At 41.4% G+C, this 19,659-nt stretch overlaps 1 protein-coding gene across 3 annotated transcripts in view; it reads left to right on the forward strand.

Annotated features, from left to right (window-relative positions):
- The window catches only part of ADARB2 (adenosine deaminase RNA specific B2 (inactive)), a 425,242-nt gene that overhangs the window by 390,467 nt on the left and 15,116 nt on the right, over window positions 1–19,659 (forward strand). For all 3 annotated transcript variants that reach the window (XM_074946237.1, XM_074946239.1, XM_074946238.1), the window contains 2 exons: window positions 1,916–2,084; window positions 18,458–18,639. In XM_074946237.1, coding sequence (XP_074802338.1) covers window positions 1,916–2,084; window positions 18,458–18,639 — 351 coding nt within the window. The remainder of the gene's footprint in view (window positions 1–1,915; window positions 2,085–18,457; window positions 18,640–19,659) is intronic.

Here is a 19,659-nt window from a genome sequence, read left to right on the forward strand (position 1 = left end):
ACTGATGCAGGAAGGGCCGTCTAGAGTGCATGCTAGAAACTTCCCATTCTTAGTCTTGTATTATTACAGCTTCTAACCCAATATTAAAGGTATCAGTGTATAACAGAAATGGTTCATCAAAATCATCTCTGACTAAAGAGGCTTTCTCTTTGTAAGGTCCATTATGGAAGTAACAATGTTACAGAATCCCTTTACAAACCCCCAGTAATATTTGGTCAGATCTTTAGTGGATTGGACATGCTCTTGCAGGAGTTGCAGTATAATCCGTGCATGTTTCATGTGAACTCACCAGGAGCTAATGAAAATAGCTAATTTATCCATCTAAATCTGGCAAATGTTTGTGACCCATTTAAAATCAACTCAATGTAGCTATTAATGTTCTTCACCATGTAGGTATCTGGCATTTAGCTCTGAAAGCAATGCGGGGCATGCCTCAGTTTCCCTGTTCATACAGCAAATCAGGTTTGCAATGGCTTTTCTGCTGTGCAAAGTTTTAAGTTTGTTTACAGGTGCTAGGTGAAATATCAGTCTCCTCAGGCTTTCTAAAATGAAGTGTGTTCTCATGTAATACAACAGCATAACCATAAGGGTTTCTAGCACAGAGTGTGTTCTCATGTACCACCCCTAACTTGTTCAAGGATTTTTCCAAAAGACCATGCTCACTGTACATTTGTGTCGCCTCTGGCTCCTCCATCTGACATTTGATGCACCAGGAACCACCCCGTTCCTCTGAGGGAAGTTCCCAGTGTGAAATGGACACCACACAAAAGTTAACACAGTCATAAGATGCACGAACATTCGGGCAGATTTACCTCTGGTTGCTGGGGAGATGTTAGTCCACACCCACCACTCCCCTCCCCCGCCACCTGGCCTGCCTCATTTTGTTCCATCTATGTACAGAGCCCCCGTTATAGACATAGGGGTGGCCAGAGCAGCACTGTGGAGATGAGCAGCATGTGAACCCTCTTTCACACAGGTGGGAATGTTAGATCTACAGGCCAAGGGGCTCCTCCATGCATTAAGGTTGATTTCCTTCCTCCTGACTTATGGATAAACCAGCCATCTCTGTATGATAATGGTAATGTTGCTAATGAATTTGCATGTGTACAGTAGCCTTACATCCAAATTGATCCAAAATGCTTTACAAATTTGACTCTTTCGTACAAACTACACACCTACAGGTTTCATTTTGCACATTACTGAAATGCAGCTAGCGCTGGGGTGGAGTGTGACAACAGTTTAACAGAACCTATCAACACCACACAAGAGTGTAGTATACCTTATCCAAGGGAAATTATAGGGGGAATCTTAGGCAAACAGAATATAACTACCCACACTTTACTTTGTCAAGACACCAGGTTGGAAATTTGTAGGGACATCAATCCTGGACTTTAGTTTTACATCTCCTTCCAGGATGTTTCTTCCATTAGCATGGTACCTAACATTATGCTTGGACATTGCTTCAGTACTGAGTCAGAGAGGAAAAGCACCACCCACACTGGGTCCTCAAAGCACCTGAGTTTGTCCAGCCAGTATCAAACTGGTGTGACCATGCTTAGCTTACAAGAGCTGAGATGGGCACTGCACAACATACTGGAGGGAATAAGAAATCAGAGGGTTGCTTAAAAAGCCTCTGCATTTTTTCAATACGGTGGTGAATGTGAAAATTATCTCAATGCATGTTGTGTTAAAACCACAGATTTATGTGAAAAGCTGACAGTGCAAACCACTGAAAATATCCATTATACTTCTCTCATGGGCTGCAACCTTATCCAATTTCCTCTTTGATTTAAAGGGCTCCATGTGTGGTTCCATGATGCAAGCTCAAGTGTCACAGACATTTTCATTCATCTCGGGAGACAATTGTACAAACATTTAATTACTGTCTTTCTATCATCACTTTTTTCTGACCCAGTGAACAGTACCAAGCACATAGTAAGAAAGTACCGGGGGCATCTACGAACGAAGATTGAGTCTGGAGAAGGAACCATCCCCGTCCGATGCCATAATGCAGTTCAAACATGGGACGGTGTGTTGCTGGGAGAGCAGCTAGTCACAATGTCTTGCACAGACAAAATTGCCAGGTAATGTGAGCACCTAATTTATACATTATAAAACTGGTTGCTGTGTGGAAATGAGGTTGATGTCACAGAGGACTGTGACTACTGGTGGGGAATAAATAGCAGGTGCTGATAAACCCTAAGGAAACAATGACCCGCTTTGCATGTAAATGTAAGGCACATAAATAGGATGGAATGTAAATAGAATGTTTTTTTCCAAATTCTCTGTGGATCATTAGCTGCTCTTTAAAGTGTGACAAAAATATAAAACGTCTCTTGCAGCATTTTCACCAATCATATTTCTATATGCAAATTAAACAAAATCACCTCTGTGCTTATTGGATGATTTACCTCTGAAGTGGCAAACCAATCGTGATTCAGATAAACTTATTTCATTTGCATCCTATTGCATAAAGTGCTCTAAATGATAAGAATGTTTATAGTTTCTAAAATGCAATTTCAAAACTCTGATGTCACCAGTGCAATATGAAGCCTTCTGATGAAGAATTAATCATGAAATATGATTTTTCTTCGCTCAGGTGACTGTGATGGGTTTTTTGTTTGTTTGCTAGCTCTACCAAGTAAATAGAATGTATATTTACTAAGGCCCCCACTTAACTTGTGCTATTGCGGAAATTGCGGATTCCACAATATTAGACTTCCGATGCAGTTTTGACAGGAGCCCTGCTATGCACGGGGCTGACAGTGGGAGCCCCAGGCAGCCGACAGCATACGGGCCCGCTCTCAACGCTGGGTAGTCAACAGTGTAAAATCACAGAAAAGAAATAATGGACTTAATTACTACAAACAATAATGTCCATTATTACTTTTCTGAAATTTTCCATGGCTTGTCACAACTCAGCTGCAATTTTTTGATAATCATCCCACAATTCAAGTAGGGCCTTATATAGACGTATATTAATACAGAACAGTTGCCATTAAAAAGTCAACATTTGCCAACAATTATTCCACAGGGGCATGCGAAATACCACAGCTATTTCCCATTCTAAAGTTAGGGTACTACGTATTAGCAAATGTTGATTATTTTAAATGGCAACAACTCTGTGTGCGTATATATTTAATACACATATGTAATTATATATAATTATATGTGTGTGCATGTGTTATGTATATTAAATGTACATGCATCTCTACTTGGAAAATACATTCCATCGCAGCTATAAGAAATGTAAATATTATGGGTCAAATTCTCTGCTGCCATTTTATGTATATGACTTCAATGGAGTTACATCAGAAGAGAATTTGGTCATAAATATCAAGGGCCAATGTGAGCACAATGCTAGAAAAATACTACTGTTTAATGCACTTGCCCAAATTCTGCTCTGAGCTTTTCCTGTGCAACCCATCTGAAATCAATAGGGTTGTACAGGCAAAACTGAGAACGGAATTTGGCCAAGAATGTGTGTGTTTCATCCAATCATAAAATAGGAGTGCTAACAGAACAAATTACAATGCATCAAAATACTCGCTCTGCAATAGGTAGATTAGTCACAAAATTACTTCTGTTTGCATGACAAAGAAAAGGCATCCTCTTCTGTAATATTTTCATGTATTCATATAGAGATAAGAGAAAACTTAAAACTGAGAGTTTCAGCAGAACTCTCCCTCTACTTTCAGATACAACTGGGCTTTCTAAATCCAAACCCACACAGACTACAAAAACTAAACAAGTTAAAGTTTCTGAATTGAAATTTTGCAATCTCTGTGGTTTTGAATGTCAATAGACAGTAAATTAAATATCAACTCTGCAAGCAGTATTATATTTGTTATTGATGGGAATGTCAGTTTTAATATAGACTCTCGGAAGCTGAGTTTTCTCCAGATACTTGTTCTTTTATCCAGTATTATATCTGCTTAGAGCTTTCACTGAATCTTTGTATACCTCCATGAAACTGATTGTTACCCTGTAACTAAATGGCATTAAACCTGTAAAGGAATATTACAGATTGCCATGTAATATTCTTACATTATCAAAAGAAAACTTAGAGCCTCCCCCTTTGCTATGCTCTAATTGTTGCTGTTATTATTATTTATTTGTACAGCACCATAAATGTGCATGGCACTTAGACAAAATACAGTATTCCCTGCTCTGACAAGCTAAACGAAGCTATAACTTGATGAATGACAATTACAAACACTGTAGATAGGGGTAAGGGAAAACAAAGGTAACATCAATAATACTTGTTGTTATCTGTACAGCAAGTGTTTTGGAAGTTGTGAGACTTACATGTGATACCATATCTCTGAAGGGCAGGCTTCATGGAACATGTGTGTTTTAAGGAGGCACTCAACAAAGGAAATGGTGGAGGCATGGCAGATGGGGTGAGGAAGGGAATTACAGTGCATACTGGGCTGCTTGGAAGAAAGTCCTGGAGCAAGAGTGGGAGAAGGAAACATCGGGAGGAGTCAGTCATGAGACTTGGGTGAAGCAAAGGGAATAAGGGAGGAGTGAAAAGAGGGTACGGCACAGAGGTAGATTAGTGCTCTGTTGTGAAGGATCTTGAAGATGAGGACATGAAAACTGAATTTGATGTGGAAGGTAAGGAGAAGCCAGCAAAAGGAAAGAGTGGTGACAAAGGATATGAAGAGAAGCTGGGTCTGATTTTTCCAGAATTTGGATGGCTCATAAAGCCAGGGATGCGGGGGGGAAGGAGGAGGCAAAGTAAGAAGAAAGGAGGATTGAGAGGAGCAATGTGGTAGTAATAGAAAGAGAACAAGAGAGCAACTGAAAGTCAGAGCCTCTAAAGGAGGATGTGATCAACCATAGCAAAGAAAGAGGACAGGCCAAGAAGGATGGGGATGGAAAAGAGGCTTTGAAGCTTTACACTGATGGCTTTGGAGAGGGTAACATCAGTGTGGTAGAGAGGGTGGGAGCCAGACTAGAGGGGTTCAAAGGGAGACGTGGTGGAGGGAATATTGAGGTTAATGAAGTAGAGAGCACAGAGATGAATGGAAGGAGGGGAAAGAGATGCTAGTAAGAAAGGCAAGAGGAGTCAAAATAATGTTCTGGGACATTACAGTGGCACATTTGAAGGAAGAGGGGATGGTGATAAAGGAAAGAACAAAGCACCAAGTACCAGGAAAAGTCTCATCAGCTCAGAAAAGCTCTTTTTCATTTTAGACAGAGTACTGTTCCCCCATCAGTACCCCAGCAAAATGGATTTTTCTTCAACAACCCCATACTGAACAAGTTACAGTTGAGTATTGGGTGCTCCTTGGGACAGTTTTATCTAGAGTTGGGCAGAGAGCAGTGAGGGGTGGGCAGGGGATGTGAACCCTTCGTGAACTAAATACCAACTTTCAGTTCACAGTGTACACAAACCCATGATCATTTTTGTTCACCCTGTGCAGGATCTGAGATAGGGCAGGGCAAATATAGCTTTATACTACCTTTGCATTCCTCCAGTCCCCAGGGCTGCTTACTACATTCTTCACATAAGGATACAAGAACCACAGCTGGGAAAGGAATCCAGTGAATGAGAAGGACATTGGTTTAATGCCTTCTTTATACTCCCCCTCCTGGAGGGAAGCTCAGTAGAAGGTTATTATTCAATACTTTTGAACTCCAAATATTCACCATAAAATGTAAACAGCTCAATCCCCCAATGATTGCAGGGGCTGTGGTGACACAGGAACCTATTCGCACATTATCTGGACTTGCCCTACAGTAAAAAAAACTTCCAAAAATGAACCCCTTTGTATAAATAAGATTTTTGACAAAAATCTTCCTTATTCTCCTTTGATTATGTTGCTTGGAAAAGGCCCTCAGGAGCATTAGGCTATTAGAGAATGTTCCCCATTGAGAACCTTACTAGTAGCTGCTAAAATATGTGTCATTTTGCACTGGCTGCAAAGGAACTCACTACCAGAATATCAAAGATCCCAGCAATGGAAAGCAATACTGAGCAACAAATTATGTTCTTTCCTGCTCACAGGATATCCACAAGCAGAACGTGGCTGAATCAGATTTATTTATTTATCAAAAACATTTAGCAAATTTTTTTACCAATTAAAAAAATTCTATTGTTCAAGCACAAAATTTTCTGCCGGGGCTCGATACCTAATATTTGCTATTTGGGCTTTGTTGTTCATTTGTGATTGGTGAATAAGTTGTATGGTATTATGTTTATGCCTTGATTGGGTAAATGCACAAACACTTCTGGTGTGAATCCTCATGTGTTATTTGGTTCATGTAGGAAATTACTGAATGAAATTCTCTGACCCATGTGATGCAGGAGGTCAGCCTAGATTATCATAATAATTCATAGATTCCAAGGCCAGAAGAGACTCTTGTGATAAGCTAGTCTAACCTCCTCTATAACACAGGCCCTAGAACTTCCCCAAAATAATTCCTAGAGCAGGGGTCAGCAACCTTTGGCATACAGCCCATTGCTGGCGGGCCGCAAAACATTTTGTTTATGTTTACCGTCCACAGCCATGACCCCCCGCAGCTCCCAGTGGCCGTGGTTCACCGTTCCTGGCCAATGGGAGCTGTGGGAAGCAGCGGGCCGCGGGGACGTGTTGGCTGGGAATGTGCTTCTGGGAACAGCAAACTGCGGCCAGTGGGAGCTGTGGGGGGACGTGTCTGTTGTCGGTCAACATAAACAAAATGTCTCACAGCCCGCAGCAGATTACCTGATGGGCTGCGTGCTGAAGGTTGCCGACCCCTGTCCTAGAGCATAGCATTTAGAAAAACATACGATCTTGATTTAAAAATTGTCAATGGTAAAGAATCCTCCACAACCATTGGAAAGTTGTTCCAATGCTTAATTTCTCTCACTGTTAAAAATTTATACCTTCTTTCCAGTCTGAATTTGTCTAGCTTCGACTTCGAGCTGTGTTATACCTTCCTCTGCTAGACTGAAAAGCCCATTATTAAATATTTGTCCCTCAAGTAAGTACTTCAAGTCACCCAAGTAGCACAACCTATTTAGCATATCACTATAAGGCATGTTTTCTAATCCTTTAATCATTCTCGTGGCTCTTCTCTGAACCCTCTCCAATTTATTAGCATCTTTCTTGAATTGTGGGCACCAGAACTGGTCATAGTATTCCAGCAGCAGTCACACCAGTGCCAATGCAGAGGTAAAATGACCTCTCTACTCCTACACAAGATTCCTCAGTTTATTCATACAACGATTGTATTAGCCCTTTTGGCTACAGTGTCACACAGGAACTGTGTGATTATTCATGTTCAGCTGATAATCCACCACAACCCCCAAATCTTTTTCAGAGTCACTGCTTCTCAGGATAGACACCCCCACCCCATCATGTAAGCATAGCCTACATTATTTTTCTTAAATGTATACATTTACATTTAGCCATATTAAAATGCATATTGTTTGCTTGAGCCCAGCCTACCAAGTGATCCAAGCAACCTGTCTTCCTCATAATACCACTCCCCCAATGTTTCTGTCATCTGCAAACTTTCTGAGGATGATTTTATGTTTTCTTCCAGGTCATTAATAAAAATAGCATAGAGCCAAGAACCGATCTCTGCAGGACCCCACTAGAAACACACTCATTCAGTGAAGGTCCCCCATTTACAAATTACATTTTGTGACCTATAAATTAGCTAGCTTTTAATCCATTTTAATGCATGCCATGTTAAATTTGGATCATTCTATTTATTGTTTTTTTATCAAAATGTCATTTGGTACCAAGTCAAATACCTCAGTAAAGTCTAAGTATATTACATTGACACTATTGTGTTTATCAACCAAACTTGTAATCTCCTAAAAAAGATATCAAGTTATTTTGACAGGGTCTATTTTCCATAAACCCATCTTGCTTGGCATTAATTATACTACCTTCCTTTAATTCTTTATTCATCAAGTCCCATATCAGCCACTCCTTTATCTTGCCCATAACTGAGGTGAGACTGACAGGCCTATATTTACCTGGGTCATCCCGTTTACCCTTTCAAGTATTGGCACAACATGAGTTTTCTTCCAGTCTTGTGGAACTTCCCTGGAGTTCCAACACTTATTGAAAATCAACATTAACTGTCCAGCAAGCGCCTCAGCCCGTTCTTTTAAAGCATTTGGATGCAAGTTATCCAAACCTTTTATTTTAAAATGTCTGACTTTAATAGCTGCAATTTAATGGTCCCTTCTGGATTTAAAATCTATGAATTTATATGTGTAAATTTAAAATTTGGTTTCCGTGACTCCTCACATAACCCACACTAACATAGTGTTGGCCTTGGTCGTCCTCAGGTGGCCAGTCCACCTAAAAGTTTTATGAGCCTCATAATGCATGCTGAAGTAGTAGCGGTTCAAGATTTTTGAAGCTGCAGGCTGTAGAATCAAACACCCTGTTGGCCCAAGTATCCTTGCTTACCCTCATACATAAGACTCTGAAATTCATTCTCCATGATGAATGTCACTGATGTCACTAAGACACACACACACATTTGTGAAAATATGAATATGAAAGGGGCATATGCATTGCAGAAGCAAGTTCATTTAAAAATTCAGCCAGTTGTTTAAGGAGCATGTTTTTGCAGTCTTCACCCAATTCTACTTGGTGCTAATCTCAACCTCCAAAACAAGACTTTTGGCTCGGTATAGACACGTTGGGACAGCACTGCAGCCCTGGGAGAACTGTAATTTCTCAGGCTCATCATCAAAACAGAAAACTCCAAACTTGCTTAATATTATGGGCCAGATTAAGCCTCTCCTTACCTTGCTGCTCCCATGCAGAGGCCAAGTACAGAGGAAATCTAATGCAAGGTGACTATGGGGTTAATGCTGCTGCAGATGTTAGGGGGCCGGGGAGGAAGTTTGGTGTGGTAACGCCCTTCTTCGATTCTGGCCCTGCTGTGCAAAGGAAAGCAGATGATGACCTGAGTTTCCTGGGAGCTTCAGGGAAAATTGTGCCTGCCTCAGGCACAGCCCTTGCCAGAGCAGCCTTAAGAGTGCACTTTGACACTATCCCCACTGCAGGGCTGTAGCTGAATGCCACAGTCCTGCCCTTTCTGCATAACAGCAATTTAGAGAGATCAGTTCAATTTTTTTGTCTGGCTTGGATACATTGTCAGACATTTTTTGCACATATTTTTCTGCCTCTTCAGGTGTCTAAATACTTTTAAAAATCTGGCCCCCAGTGGGATTTTCAAAAGCACCTAGGCACTTAACTCCCATTCATCTCAATGGGTGTTCGGCACCTAGGTGCCTCTGAAAATCTCATCAAGCACCTACATGCCTTTAAAAATCTGGCCCTAAATGCTTAATGCTAAGCTCTTGTGACCATCTGGCCCCAACTATGGGTGCTGAGATCTTCTGAAAATCTGACTATACACATACAAGACCAAATTCTGCAACATATTGTGTTGCACTCCGAACAGCTCCACCATCATATTTCAGAGCAGGCAGCACTAATTGCGCATCCCTCTTCTAGCTGCCCAAAGTCCATCCCCCCAGTTCCCAGTGCAGATTAGATTGTCTCTATTCCTGGCAGAGATAACCTGGCTGAGGGCATGTTGAGCAATGGCCAGGCCAGGACATAATCATGTTTAAATGCATGGCGCCTGGCTCCTAGGCCCCATTCAGAACCATCCTTTTGAGATTCCCCTGTAAGAGCACTTGTGGAAGGTCTGCAAAGTATACTCACCACACACTTTGTTGGGACATTCCCCATTGAGCCACAGTGTTTCTGGCACATGCTTAGGAGTAAACACCAGACAGAGTTCAGCCCACGTTGCACTCACTCTTGACTTTAGAGCATAAACCATTTTTTAAATTGTTTTCTTTAAAAAAGCTTCCTCAAAAGGTCAGCTTTAAAAGGCTGCATTTTTGTGCCACCACGTTATGCACTGAGCAGTTACCTACTATTTCAAAAAGACACTGAAGTTAAACCCAGGGGCTAAATGAGATTTACAACATCTGAATTACACCTCACCCGTACAATGACATGAATAGCAGCAGAGTGCCTCCAAACTTCATGTTTGCCATTGTCAAACAGTCTATTCTTGTTCCCTGGCTAAGATTCAAGGGTCCTTCTGGCCCATCGCTAGTGAATAGATCTGAATATCTATTGAGGGAAGTATTCATAACAGGGTAGGATAAGAGTGGTGTTAAAGAACAGCGTAAGGATTTAGCAATAGGGATCCAAAATAGAACTTTACAAAGTGATTTGGACAAATTAAGCTGTGTTTAAATGTAGCAGAGAAAAATGCTAAACTGCAAGTCAGGATAGGTATTCACTTTTTTAGATCTATTTTAGGGTTAGCCTGTTGACCAGAGACATTTATTAACAGAAGTCTGAGCCTGGCAAGTTAACTCTTAAAAAAAGCCACTTCAAAAGCTGCATATTAATGTAAATGAAAATCAATGAACACAGCTAGCTCTTCAGTTAGAGACAATTTGTGCACACAATTAAGTCAATTTGTAATTCCCTCTCTTAACCCCTTTCTGTGTGACTGAGAATTCAACTTCAGTCTTTCATGACAGGGGTATTCCAGAAAATATATATATGTTTATATATACACACACACACTGCTAAGAAACTCATCAAAAACGAATGCTCTAGTTCCAGTTTCTAAACCCATAGTAGCTTAATAATCATATAAATAGGAATATGATAGGTACTCTGATGAATATAGACCACCATGAGTAACAATTTATATGGTGCAAAAGCATAACGGGAAACTTTGGTAGTAAGGTCTGTGGTACGGTAGTTAATGGCGCACTAAGCAGACAAGACTTATAGATAGATTCATAGATTTTAAGGTCAGAAGGGACCATTATGATCATCTAGTCTGACCTCCTGCACAATGCAGACCACAGAATCTCACCCACCCACTCCTGTAATAAACCCCTAACCTATGTCTGAGCTATTGAACTCCTCAAATCATGGTTTAAAGACTTCGAGGTGCAGAGAATCCTCCAGCAAGTGACCCGCGCCCCACTCTGCAGAGGAAGGCGAAAAGCCCTCAAGGCCTCTGCCAATCTGCCCTGGAGGAAAATTCCTTCCCATCCTCAGATATGGTGATCAGCTATACCCTGAGCATGTGGCCAAGACTCACCAGCCAGACACCCAGGAAAGAATTCTCTGTAGTAACTCAGATCCCTCCCCATCTAACATCCAATCACAGGCCATTGGGCATATTTACCGCTAATGGTCTTAAAAGAGTTGATAAGGACAAGAAAAATGCATCTCCTGTAAAAGCAATAAACAAAGAAAGCTTTCAAATTCACAAGCAATATTATTTATAGTTGGGGTTTTTCAAAAGTGCCTAAGGGAATTAGGTGCTTAGTTCCCATTGACTGTCAATGGGAGTTGGGCACTTAATTCCCTTACCTGTCTTTGAAAATTTCAATCTACATTTCTCTTAATATTTCACTGGGGGAGGTGGTGTGGGCAGTGGAGAGTTAGCTGTTTCCTTTAACAATAATAACAATAATATTGTTAGGAAAAATTTAGGATTTGAGTCTGCCCTCGTGCTGTGAATCAGGAGTAGCTCCACTGAAGTCATTGGAGTAACATCAGTGTGAGATAAGAATCAGCCCTAGGTCTTCACAGCGCATCAGAGGTAAGTAAATATTGACTTCAGGAGAACTATACCCATTTACACCACTGAGGATTTGGCTTATCACCTCTTCTTCATCAGCGTGCTCTATTTTTATAACCTATGTTGAGAACCAGATCATGCATGGCCCTTGAATGAATGCAGAAATAGGAAGTAGGACACAAAGAGCCTTACCTCTCTGTCTGCCTTCCCCTCCTACATGCACCTTCACACAAAGACCAGGCACAACAGCAACCCTTGCACTGAGATGCAATCCAGCAGAGCTCACTCTGGGGCTACTCCACCACCCAGTGCAGACCAGTGCCTTCAAAGCCCCTTAGGTTTTGGTTAGTTTACACAGGCTCAATCAATTTCAGAACACGACAATTGTTTGTATTGTTGTTGTATCTGTGTTGGTCCCACGTTATTAGAGAGACAAGGTGGGTGAGGTTATATCTTTCTTTGGACCAACTTCTGTTGGTGAAAGAGACAAGCTTTTAAGAACATAAGAATGATCATACTGGCTCAGACCAAAGGTCCATCTACACAGACCTCTCCTTCAGATCTGGGAAAGATACTTAGCCGTGACACTCTGAGTACCTTTCCAAGACTTGAAGAAGAACTCTGTGTAAGTTTGAAATCTTGCCCTGGTCTACACTAGGAGGGGGGATCGATCTAAGTTACACAACTTCAGCTACGTGAATAATGTAGCTGAAATCAACGTACTTACACCTGCTCACCGCGATGTCTTCACTACAGTTAGTTGACTGCTGCCACTCCCCCGTCAACTCCACCTGCACTTCTCGCGGCGGTGGAGTACAGGAGTCGATGGGAGAGCACCCGGGGGTCGATTTATTGCGTCTGGACTAGATGCGATAAATCGACCCCCGCTGGATCAATTGCTGCCTGCCGATCTGTCGGGTAGTGTAAATATACCCCTTGTCTCTCTTGCCAACAGAAGTTAGAACATGACAACACATTTTTCTCAGCTGAAATGTGCCCCTTACTGTTCTGCTCCCCCAGTTGAACAGACGGTCTATGAAAGTAGCAAAGTCTTCAGCATGCTCTTACTTCGTAGCTTCAGATCCACCCAATCACACCTTCTTGGCTTCTCTTCTCCATCAAGATTTGCTTGAAGCAGTGGAGGGGGAGAGGAGGAAGGAAGGTAAATTAGCAAACTGAAGCAACATTAGTTCCATGCTTAGAATGTGTTTCTTTTAATTTCACCAGCAAGAGAAAGGGCAGAGTTGTGGAGGGAGGAGGAGTGCAGATGGCGAGGATAGGCCAAGAGAACAGAGCATCACAGAGGTTGAAATAAAAACCACTTAGGTAGGGGAAGCAATCAGTGAATAAGGAGAGGTGGGAACAGGAGCGTTTCCTCGACCAATTACTGTCACCCTCCTGGTGTGCAACATATCCTGGTTGTCTGCCCGCCACCCCAGAGTTGGCCATATTTCATTGACAAAGCTGTATGCCTAGTGTACCCAAAGCTCACTGGGATCCTTTGGGAGGAAAGGTGCTATATAAATGTAAAACACTGTCATTATGTACACTGAAAGATAATGGATGTGAAGCTACACGTACTGCCGTTGTGTCAGCTTCACATATACAGCAGCATGCTCCCAATGAAGATGCTGCAGCCAACTCCTGCCCCAGGCTGTCAGTAAAATCACAACGGTGATAAGGATTCTGATGTAATTACTATTTGTAAGTATATTTTCAAGAATCTCTCTGTTAGTGACTAACTGGCATAAGCACATGCAAACAGTTCCATTGCGATTGTAGTCGGAGTCGCCATGCAGTTATGATTTGTTCTGAGAAAGAAGAGTATGTCACCTAATTAAAGAAAAGCTGCCTGCTCCAAGATCCCTTCCAATTCATCTTTGGCATTTCAATGACTGACAAACAGGCAAAACTATATTTGTTTAAGGATTATTGAAAACTGGGCATGGAATTTTGTCTCTGCAAATACTGCAGTAATATCAGCGGCTTGAACAAAAGGGCTTGAGCAAAAGCCCTAAACGCAGAAAAACTCCCCAGTTTAAGCTCGGGTGGGGACATTTGGTTTTATTGAACTGAAGATTGCTGAAGATTTTTTTAAAAATCTGTGACTATGTGAGCAGTGGGTTGATTTTCTTATTGGAAAGGTTATTAAGAAGCACACAGAGTATAAATCATCTGAGAGGTGTGCCCTTGAAAACAGCCTTTAAAAATCTTGCATAATTAGAAATACTCAGAATGATCCACTATATTTCTTCTTAGTGAGGAAAGTCACTTTGATATTTTGAGGGTCTGAAATGTAACACTGCGTTTCCGCTGAATAATAATTTTATTTGGAAAAGCTGTATTTGAAGCAAGCACTTTGTTACAGTTCGGAACACAGCTACTTTCATGCACCTACAGTAGATTATGTAGATAAAGCTCCTTCAGAAATGAACATTGCTATTGATATTTTTACTGCCACTCAGACCAGAATCACTCCCTGCAATTTTCCTATAAGTAATCCTGTAGATGTTTAATTACCAGAGAACTGAGCTGGTTACTAAAACCAAGTGTACTATAAATAGGTGATAGCCAGAACAGGGATTATACAAGCAAGAGGCTTCTCCCACATATTTGTCATTTGAATATAGTCCTCATGAAAGTTAATGGACTGACTGCCCTCAAGCATGAGCTCCTCTTCTTAGCCACAGAAAAAAGTGCAGCACAAGTTATAGCAATGCAAACTTCCAACCAATATGCCTCTTCTATGATCTGAGACAGAGATGGGAGTGCTCAGGGACCCTAGTGCAGAAGTCCATCCCTAATCAGGACAACACGCAACTTTAGGCACCTATTGACTTCAGTGGGACTTAAGCAGGGGCTTATAGTAATGGTGCTTTGCTGAACTGGGGCCAGACTTGAGAGCATAGTTCAATCTGTGCTTTTTCCATCTGTGGGATCTGTGCGGAGACTGCCAGTCAGGGTGCAAATTAGTGCTGATTTTTGTAATGTGGACTTGGGAGTAGGTCAGCGGCATCAGTCACTGAACAGATCAAGGCATTGATCTGAATCCATGACCAATAGCAGAAAAGCTCCTTCCCTCATTATGCTTCCATTGCAACCCCATGACGATCCAGTTCCCATTCCCAAGCATTTCGAAAAGGAAACGCCAAGCTTTCCGTTCTTTTGTTAGCAAGGAGAACCGTTACCTCAAGGACATGAAAATAGCGAAGCATCTTTTTTCATGGAGAGGCAAGTGTCTACCGGGAGGTGTCTGACCAATTTAAGGACATAATCCAGTCCTTATAAAATGTAATGGAAAGCTAATGGAAGCTAAATCGGGCCACAAGTTAGACTGGCATAGAGACACTAAGCCTGCAAAACATGAGATTGTCTGAGAGCCATTTTTAAGACTGAATAGACTAACTAGCTTGATAGTTCTCAGAGGGGGCTGGCACTGGAAAACAGTCAAGAGCTGCCTTCCCCATTGAAACTTGCCTGCTAGGTAAGTAGGTCCATTATCTGGTCTCTCTCTCCTCCATGGCACAGGATATAGGTGATATTCTGAAAGCACCTTAGTTCTGGGATAATAAACTTACACTCTGTCTTCACATTTCAGGCACCGGTGCTGCTCTGAATTTTTTCCCTCATTCTTTTAGTTGCTTTCTCCCTTCTTTCTGTGTATTTAGATATTTGAGATATAAATATCTTAAAGTCAAGATCTGCCTTGGGTGATCCACAAATCTTATTGCCTTTTTAATGCTATTGCTGGATTGTCCTTGGGTGGGTGGGAGTCTTGTCAGGCAGAATGAGCACAACAATGGGACTTGGGAAACCCTGAGTTCTAATCCCAGCTCTTCCTTTAAGTAACTCTGTGGTCTTCGGCAAGTAACTTCACTTTTCTGCCTCAGTCTCCCAGTGTAGATAATTATATTGATCTACCTCTCAGGATCATTGTGAGAATTAGTGAATGTTTATACAATGCTTTGAACACAAAGGGCTGATCTGATCACGCTTATACCATGTTTTCCATTGATGTAATTCCACTCACTTCATAGACTTAGTCATCCCTAACAAGGGTCTCAGCGAGATCAGAATTAGCCATATACATCTTTGTAAAGATGCTACAGGTTGGTATTTAATGCAAATAATAATCATGACTATCTCATTATTTATTATCGGAACTCGCTCGCCTATTTTTGTAAATAAGACCCACGTAATCCACTTATGATATGCATACTGGTGATATTTCAGTCTTGCGGAGCATATGTTGTTTTTCTGTTTTCTCTTTCCTTTTCAAACAAACATACAGGGTGGGAGGTCTGGAGGGAGGGTATAAAAGAAAATGTCATATATTGAGAGCGACACTGAGATCTTGCAAGTGTTTCAGTCTGGAAGGAAGAGTTGCTGTCTAATATTTTTTACTCTGCTTGGAAGCCAATTCTGAATTCAATACTGTTAACTGAACTCTCTATTTCCTAAGCTTGCATTATTAATTTTGCATTGCAATAAGATATGCATTCAGAGAGTCAGATAGTCCCTTCCTTTAAAAGTGACATTATTTGCAGAAATGACCACACTTTTTTTCCCCCCAATGAAGCTATGCAAATCTGATAGACTAAAGTAAATGTTTCATAAAACCAATGACTGTTTAAATTGTGGGACTAAATTGTTTGTATATAAATATTACCTTTTATATTCCATTTGAGTTTTATGTAGATGAACACATTACTTTAATGACCTGCATTTATAGAGGGAGAGAGGGAAAGTCTCACTCTGAAATCCTCAGCAGCCAGATGGCTGCCTTTTCTTGCATGAGATTAAAAGATGTTTCTCATTCACAGCCCTGCTTCTGAAGCAAATTAATATAGCCAGCTAAATTGCTTGTGTTTTTGGAATAAAATTTAAAGAGAACTTTTTAAAGCAATTGGTGTCACAGGTTTCTTGAGCAGATTGCTCTCCAGGTACAGCATGCTGGTTTTAAACATTCCGTAATTAATGGAAAGTATTCCGTGTTAATTGACTGCTTCAGGAAAGGGAAATATAATGACTCCTTATTAATCATGAAAAGAGACATACAGCACAGAGGCACCGCAATAATTGCACTAACGGTTGAGAAATGTTAATTAATGAAAAGAACAATGATGTAAGAAATTAGCTACATAATGCTTGCTGCTGATGGAGATTGTGCTTTAAACACATTATTTAGCATGGTAACCACTGGATGTTGCCTCAAATAGCAGACACCTCTAAACTTTTTTTCATTCGGCCCTGGATCTCCAAATGTTGTCAGTGTTTTAGTTTTTTTAGCCAAAATGCACTCCCTAAAAGTACATTTTTTAAAAGAGTTTCTAATTTGAGCTCAGTACTGCCCAGAACGGGGTGAAAAGCTTTGAACTACATTATAAGTGTCACTTAAGTTCAGGAAAACATGTTTGTGTTAATTTAGGAATGGAAAATATTTCTTATTAAACTGGCACTGAGCGAGACAGAATCTGAGGTTTGCAAGTGAAGATAACCATATCTTGAAATCTCTTTTTTCCCCTTTTTCTCCTTTCTGCTTTTTATCTAATTATATACTTTCTAGAGAATTTAGAATTTGGATTCAGTCTTATTTGTAACTAGCTTTATATAAAAGAATTGTACATATTAAAATGCAGAGCAGCTCTTTCAACTAATCCAATAGCCGTTATAAGGAGCTTAAAATCATTAGCAGTTGCAAGGCCCTAAGGTTTTCATCGTCATTCTTTATATCTGTATTGAGAGCATCAAGGCAAGGCACACTCAGTCTGAATATATCAGAGCTCATCGAATTATTTGTTATGAATAAATTACCTAACAAATGTAGCCCTTTTTTCGGTTCAGGAATACACTTTAATTTTTTTTAAGGTATTTGCTATTCATAATTGTATGGCAAATTCTGTGCCAGCAAATGTTAGGCTCTGTGGTGTTTGCAGCAAACGGGTCATAACAACCATGTGGTGTGGCAGTTGGTCATCTGTGAAACATGGCATCCTGTCTGCCCCATGATTGGACGACCAAAACTTTCTGAAAGAAAAGAATAGCAAACAACATATGACCAATAGCAAATAACGAATAAGGAACACAAATGCTTTCATTGCCACTCTAAGCTCATTTCTAATGTAAGAACATGGATGTTTTTATCCAGGACAATTTTAAAAATCCACACAAATGTGTATTAAGAGTAAACACAAAAGAGGCTTCAAATAAAATAGCCATTCCAAGGATTGTGCCCAACATGAGACATAACTCCACTAAATCAGCAGAGTTACACCGGACTAATACCAGTGTGAGAGGAGAATCAGTCCTAGTGTTTTCCACTAGTTGGCCAGTGTGAGAAAAACTATGGGCCTGATTCACCCCTAACTAGTTCAGCTTTATGCAGGAACAACTCCACTGAAATCAGTGAGGCTGTACTAACATAAAGCTGAAGTAATACATTGCTAGCTCAGGCCTAATGAGCTAAATCCTCAGTCTTACTATGCTTGGCACAACTGAGCCGGGGTGCGAGGGATAATTCTAAACCACCTTTCTGCTTCCAATCCAGGGGCCACTGGCTCCACCCCTTTCTGCCCCGACATGTTTCTGACATGCCACGGCACACTCTGATGCTAGAGCAGGAGGACCTTTATGTCAGCCAAAGATCTCTCCACACCGACAGAATCCTCAGCTGTCTATTTAGGGCAGTTTAAGGGGACTTAGCCAAGTAGAGCGTCTGACCCTAAATGTTTATCTCTGGAATCAAAATACCAAAGAAGGGAAAAGTCTCCCTCACCCATGTGTTGACATTTTTTTCCTCACAGTCTCTCACAGGTTTGTTTCTGTACCAGTATGTTTGATCATTGCTGTATTTCTTTTCCAGATGGAACGTTCTGGGGTTACAAGGTGCTCTCCTCAGTTACTTCATCGAACCCACATACTTGCACAGCATTATTGTGGGAAGCCTCTGTCACACTGGTCACCTTTCCAGGGTAATGAGCCATAGAATAGAAGACATTGGTCAGCTGCCAGCTTCATACCGGCATAATCAGTTGCTCCTCAGTGGTAAGCAAACACCTGCTTGAAAGACAAATGATCACCTTTCCCATCACTAATTGCTCTGGACGTCAAGAGGAAAGTTAACTTCTTAGCATTTGTTTACACCGTGTGTCTTTCCTGCATCCAAGCTGCATGTTTCCCTCTCATTCTCCTTTGAGCAATAGCAATACCCTGCTCCAGACTACACTGACTACAGAGGAATGATCCAACTAATGCAGCAGGCTCCCAGGGAAGCAATTTATTCCCAATGATAATCAGTAGGAAGGACTGCTGGTCAATAGGGACTATCATTATGCATAGCTGGGGTGACCATGTGGGTTACCCGAATATATGCATAAGGGGTCTGATTGGGCACCCACTGAAACCAATAGTAAAGTTCCAATTGACTGCAATAGGCCCAATCCAGCAGGGTGCAGTGTGCCCACAGTTCCCACTGAAATCAAATGGGGTTGAGTGCACTTAGCACCTCACAGGAGTTGCTCAGCGCCTTGAAGGATCAGGCCCTAAACTCTTACAGTGGCCTATTGGTGGCCATGAATGCTACACAGCTTTAAATGCTTAAAGTGGAATCAGTACTTTAGCTCTTATAGCCCAATGGACTTCATTCCCCTTGTACTCAACCCTGCCTGCCCAGCCCAGCCCACTCCTGACCTGGGGCCTCCTCAAGCTCCCTCCAGCCCAACTCCCACCTGCTCAGAAACATCTTCCCCCAGACTGAAAATCCTTCCACTTCCTACCTGACATCTCCACAGCTCAGAACCAGCCCCCGCAGCTCGAAGCCCTCTCTCATTTGACACTCCCCGCAGTACATCATCCACACTACACAGTAATAATATTATTGGTAGGATGTAGCCCCATCAGCCCCCCATAGCCTAATAAATCCTTATTAGCCAGGGCCTGATCCAAATCCAGTGACGTCAATGGAAAAAGTCTCATTGGCCTCAGACAGCAGCCAGGATTCCCAACTATTCTGAAGTTACCTTAGGGCCTGATCCTGAGAAGTGTGGACAACATCCTGCAGATTGC

The sequence above is a fragment of the Natator depressus genome, chromosome 2 (assembly GCF_965152275.1).
Source record: "Natator depressus isolate rNatDep1 chromosome 2, rNatDep2.hap1, whole genome shotgun sequence".
Lineage (NCBI taxonomy): Eukaryota > Metazoa > Chordata > Testudines > Cheloniidae > Natator > Natator depressus.